The sequence below is a fragment of the Leptonychotes weddellii genome, chromosome X, assembly GCF_054177405.1.
Source record: "Leptonychotes weddellii isolate Sample4059 chromosome X, ASM5417740v2, whole genome shotgun sequence".
NCBI lineage: Eukaryota > Metazoa > Chordata > Mammalia > Carnivora > Phocidae > Leptonychotes > Leptonychotes weddellii.
The window spans coordinates 48,426,570-48,432,919 of record NC_138385.1 but is presented as its reverse complement, the minus strand read 5'-3'; the positions used below and the strand labels follow the sequence as shown (position 1 = coordinate 48,432,919).

At 30.6% G+C, this 6,350-nt stretch overlaps 1 protein-coding gene across 1 annotated transcript in view; it reads right to left on the bottom strand.

Moving 5' to 3' along the window:
- HDX (highly divergent homeobox) overlaps positions 1 to 5,998 on the bottom strand; it is a 184,032-nt gene extending 178,034 nt beyond the window's left edge. Inside the window, exons 1-2 of the mRNA XM_081809325.1 lie at positions 5,900 to 5,998; positions 4,439 to 4,585 (exon numbers count right to left, since the gene is read on the bottom strand). Of these exons, the coding sequence (XP_081665451.1) occupies positions 4,439 to 4,585; positions 5,900 to 5,998 (246 nt within the window). The remainder of the gene's footprint in view (positions 1 to 4,438; positions 4,586 to 5,899) is intronic.
- Positions 5,999 to 6,350: the final 352 nt, after the last annotated feature.

The window sequence follows — 6,350 nt, the reverse complement described above, 5'->3', positions numbered from 1 at the left end:
TGGGGTATTTATCTTTTTAAACTGATTTATAAAAGCAATTTTTTTACTAGAGATAGCAACACTTTGTCACAAGTTGCAAATATTTTTCCCAGTTTGTCATTAATTTATGGTAGTTATTTCCTTCTTTATATTTTTCTCTATTTACCAAATTTTATATAGTAAATGTGTATTACTTTTATAAACAGAAAAATCATTATTAATAAAAATAATACAAGAGGTTGGCATTCAGGTTTGATTACAACATATGTACTTTAGTAGTATTACACTGAATCATGATTATACAATAAGAAATATGCAATAAGAAATATTACATTCCATAATGTGATCAGTAAACTTTATAACTATTTTAAAATGCATACCATATTATAAACTACCAAAACACATTAATCTATTACAAATTTTTTAAAAAATAAAATAAGGGAAAATATTAAATAAACTAGCCTTTCACAAACATAGTGCAGGGTGTATTTGGTTAACTTTTATGTGATGTGTTTTTGAAGACCACAAAAATTTCTGTTTTTGATGTTTATAAAATATACAACATTAATGTTGCTGTAATATTATAAATAAAAGCTAACATGTATTGAATCCCCATTATATGTTTTATATATGTTAGCTTCTTTGATTATTTTTTCTAATTGTTCAAATGAAAAAAACTGATGTTCAGAAATATTAACTAGCTTATAGAAGGATATCCTGTCAGCAAGTGATGGAGCAATGATTCAAAATCAATTTTACTTGACCTCAAAGCACATTCTCCTTCCACTATGGCAAGAAACTTCTGAAATGGTCATCTTTGTTGGCCATTTTATTTTTATAATTAGTATTTCTCTAACAAGGAAAATGTTCCAGAGATGTAGATGCTCAATTTTGCTTCACATGAGGCTATGGGAATTTTAAACTCACTCTAATTTAGTTTTATACTAAATGGCAGAGGTGAGAATTACAAGCAGAGGGATAAATAAATATAAATGTCAAAGGAGAAGGAGGCAGAGTAGAAAAAGTGAAAGGTTTTAAAATATATACTCAAAAGAAATATTTAAATAGAAATATTTTTGGATAAATATAATTTCAAGGTATGGTTCAAAAAGGTAAATTTTACAAATATTCAAAATAAGTTACTGTATCATGGCTTTTCAAGTATGTAAAATATGCATAGGAAGCATAATGCATTTGTTCATAGTTTTAAAAAATGTACAATCATTACACTTAACAACTTTCAAGCATAGTGAATTTGTAACATTTGAACTCAAGAAGTACTACATCTGGAGGGCAGCTCTGGGCAATATTTCTAAGAAAACGAATAAATGATCTCATTACTATAAATACCTTAATGCAGGAAGTTTAAGAGTGATCTTAGTGAATTGCAAATTTATGGCTTATTTTAATAGTTCATGTATATATAATGAACTGTAATATATATAATGAACTGTAATCATTCACATATATAATGGACTGTAAAACTATTAAAATAAGCCATAAATTTGTAATATATTTCTACATATAGTTACTTATATAGTTTTTAGATATTTAAATTACATACTCATAAAAAAGTAAAATGCACTAGAATATCATGTGCATATGAAGCTCAGCTATCTAACAATTTCACTTGTCCAGAACACAGCCAACACAGATATCAGAGGATACATGTACCTTATTAAAAGCACAACCCTTCACCTTAAAACACACTCTCTCTTAGTTTATATAGGATTTCACCAAATCTGGTATTCTAATCTATAACAAATTAGAAATAACAAAATAAGCAGAGCATTGGTGACAGAGATTGCTATTGGAGGCAACTTGATAGCACTGAAACAGAATGTCCATGAAATTTTGCTCAATAAAAAGGAGAAGAAACAACATAAGAGAATTAATATGAGAAATAATTGAATAGTTTGGAGTTCTTTAGTGAAGGAGAAAATCACCCCATATAGCTTACCATGTTATGAGCATTATTACTTTATAGCACAATGCAATAATTCATTTTCATAATGAAACTCTGAGTCAAAAAATAAGGGTTCAATGATTTTCAATATTTTCCTTTGAAGTTAAAGTGAGAAAAGGTATACTTAAGAAATATTTTTAAAATTCTGAAAATAAGGAAAATTTATTGCCTGAGCATTCCCAATAACTGAATTAATTTTCTCTTAAAGCCATTCAGTTACAGGATCCAAAAATTACCAGTGCTTGTAGAATATAAATGATTCTCATTCCAAATGCCTCATTTGTTGAGAGAGAAAATGGGTCAAACAAAATTGATATGATGAGAATTTGGGGTCTATAGCTAACAAAGCAATACTACATAAAAAAGAAAGACATTAGGTCACCAGTTCATAAAATTCTCTTTTAATTCTCTCTTTGAAATTCAGTCTCCATTGCTTCTCAGCCTTCTGGCTAAGATCAAATGAAATTCACTGTCTCCAAACATGTTTTCCTTTTTCTATACCTCCTTCTTTGATTCTCTGTTCATTTACTCTATTTTTTGCATGGATGTTTTAGCCTTTTAAGTTCATTTTACATTGGGATCAGGTTCTCAGTACCATGGGAGGGTTCTGAGGAAAAACACAACAAATACTATATTAAAATAATAAAGAAAAGTCTCTTTCAAGTAGAACATATAGACCTAGCAAAATATTGAAGGCAGGGGAGGTTATAGAATGATGAGTCTATAAACAACTCTCTTCTCAGACTGGAGAAAGCAACCAAAATTGTGTTGGAATTTAGATTAGGGAGACTGAATTTCTATACAACTTACACTCTTTTAGAACAGAGAGAATGAATCTGTTTTAGACAATTCCTTAAAACTTAAATAATATTTTACTTGTAAGTTTACAATCTAGGAATTGATTTCCCTCATTCTAATTGTTTTAGATTTCATACCATTTGGAGCATAAATATAGATCCTTGTATTTCAGCACTGTCAATATTCAAGTACAATCAAGTAAGTTACTGGGGGGAAATTGCAATAACAAACTGGAAATACGAAAGGTCACATAGTCCATAAGCAGCTGTCTGAGAAGGCTTTTCACTTTTAAGTAATGGTAAAATAAAAGAAAAAAAGAAGAAGAAATAAGAGGAAAAAAGAAAAAAATTTACTCCCAAAAAATGAGTTTGTACTTATAAAACCCATCTCATCAATTTGAAATATTACACATTTATTTTTTCTAAGAAATTAAACATTTTTCTATGAGATTTACTAAGGGGAAATAGGGACTTGAATTTACTAAAAGGACAACCTTTGACCTTAAAACATACTTTCTCTTATCTTATGCACAATTTTACCAAATCTGGTACCAAAAAAAAAAAAAAAAACATTAAAAAGTCTAGGGTTCATAGTAAAGAAGAAAATTGAGCTGTAAATTCAAAGAGGGAATTTATAAATAGAAGATATTTCTAATTCTTACACGAATCTGAATATAATGGTTGATCACAGCACATGAAAAACTGGTATCCTGTGATATTTTGCCCCTAGAATTGGTGTCATAATTCCCTTTCAAAGGTGAATATATCCTTTAGTCTTTAAGAAATAGATTTTCCAAAGAATTCTGCTTATCAAGAGATTTTTTTATATTTAGGGTCTTTTGAAAGTTCCTCTAAAAGAAACATAAACCTAAAAACAGATGTCCTTTCTCTTTGACAAATTAGCCTAATGAATGACAAGGATGAGAAAGTTGCCAATCTTTGAATCCATAAGTTTTCAAGCCAGGAGTATTTGTACCATGTTCAGACACACATGAAAGGACCTATGCACTCAATAAAATCTGTAACTAATTCTGTTAGATTTATCTCTTGTCTCCTCTCTATCACCTTCTCATTGCCTTTCACAGAAGTTTAAGGGCTCTGATTTTTACAGCTGAATTACTATGGTTTTGATAAAGGAAAATTTCCTCCCGTGGGATTTCTTGTTTCCTATTCATTAACTAACCCACTAAAATATATGCATTTTACTTAGAAAAAGGAGTGGGTGTTCATAAAAAAAGCCAGGTTTTCCTTAAAAAGACAAAAATACTGAAGTCAGAAATGCCTGATAAAAAAGTTCAAATACACCAAGAAAATATGCTAGGTACACGATAGTCCCTTGGTAAATGTCTGTGTTACTGATATCATTTTGGCGGGTTATCTCCAGATTAACCCTGGGTTTAAAGAAGGCACAGGATAAGCAACTAATCTTAAAAATATTCATTAGTTCAAAGGATTGGGAGTTTTTAAAGCTATGTTTATGATGCAAAAGTTTTAGTGTCTTCAAGGTATTTACAGAAACAAATACATACTAAATGATTAGCTCTACCTATTATTTTTTAAAAAGTAGTATTTTTATACCAGGGAAATGAAACTGTTTATAAAGTTAAGGACTCCATACTCTGATGATTTTTCTCGTGTTAAGCAATTATCACTTATAAAAAGCTATAAATTCAAGAATTACGACCTCAATACTTACCCTGACTACACTGAAGTCCAGCTTAGTCTCCTGTGCACACTGTAATATGAGCTGAAAGCAATTTTTACTTTGATTTGTCATTCCATTTTCATAATAACGCTGTAAAATCCTTTGTTGTTCTACAGTAAATACAGAACGTAGATTCATCTAAAAATAAAAGAAGATACTCTGAAAATTGGAGTAAGAATTGGGTGTATGCAGAATTTGCATGCTTCCATTTTTTATACAGTTTCAGCGCTTCAAAGTTGCAAGATTTATTTAATTGAACTAATTCCCAGTAATGGGTAATAATTTGTGTGCCAAAGGGAAACAGGTTCTAACTGAAAATTATATATAATGCAAACATTTATTAAATTTGTTCAGAAAAAGTAACAACTTTAAGGACAAAAAAAAGAGAGAGAGAGAGGAAAACCCTATCTGGTTAGTGTCAGTACATTGGGAAATAAAGGTTCTTTCGATGAAATAAATATTTATGGCTAGTAAAGCCAGAGATGGTGGTAGCCATATATTCATGGTCAGTTATCAACAGGAACACTCACTGTTCTTTGTCAAACAAGGCATCTGGCATATGTCTTACAGCCAGAAATTGTGGTCTGAAACAAAGGGATGGCTTTTATTTTTCCTTTCTTGAATAAAGGGGTTCTTCATATACATATTAAAACAAAACCTCTCTTAAAAAGCTTAAAAATAAACAGGAAGTGTTGGTGACTCAAAATATCTCTGCTTTAGGCAATACTAACCAAAATAATTATTTTAATAACTACAGTATATAAATCAAAGTTCAAAATCATGTGCATTTTACTAAAAGTAAACCACGTAAAAATATGTACTTTTAATTAAATTGACAGCATCATAATTATACAAAAAAAATTTAAAAATGTACTTTATCCTTTCTGCCAATACACAAAGTGTTTAATATTAAGAGAAAACAACCTGTGAAACTCACAATAAAAAGCAGGTCAAACTCTTTTTTTCTTAAAAAGGATGAATTCTAGTAGTGCATTTTATAAAAAAGAACCCTTGTAATTAGATTAAGGCAACTTCTGGTTCTTATTAGAAGTGTTCATACTGAAATTGTCATTCCTAAAAGCTGACAGAAAGAAAACCCTTCCCAAGGAAATTGTCCCTTCAAAATTAGGAAAACAGCAACAACAGAAACACTAAAAGCCAAACCAAACAGAAAGCATTCTAGTATACTGGGTATGGAAACAACCAAGTACACTGATGTGGAAATAAAAATAATGTTCCTTTCTCTGAATATGTTGAACAATAAAGAAATTAAAGACAGCCATATAACTGTCTATTGCCATTTGTACACCTGACTTATTTTCTTGCCCACACAAACATCTTCTTATCTAATGTTAAGAAATCCAATTAGAGAAAATCAGATGTGGGAGAGGACACAGGAAAGATGAGTAGAGTTTCTTCCTGAAACTTTCAGGAACAAAGTAACTCCACTACTTTCTGAAGGGGATTGCATTCTGCAGTGTGACCAAATTTTAAAGAATTTTTGGGCCAGAGGGTAGTGATGATATCCATCAAAGCAACATTTACTATCATGGCTGTCACCTTTCACAGCAATTTGGGATTCCTTTTCCTAAATAATTCAGCTACAGTCAAGAGAGGAGCTGGGAGGCAGAGGGCAAATACCTAAAATATGTCATCTGGTGTGGGTTTAGAAGCAAGGTTTTTTGGAATGAGTTCTGAGGAGGGCCATAAACTTCCATTTCATTAATGCATAATGAGGGTAATGGCTCTGATCCTTCTCTGCAGGGCTGTAACTACAAAAATAAAAAATCCTAGAGTACAAGATATGAGTGATCCTCATGTGTGACAATACCTGCTGTAAAATATACGAATGTTTACCTATTGGCTAGCTACAACAATTACATGTACTCAAGTATGATATAAG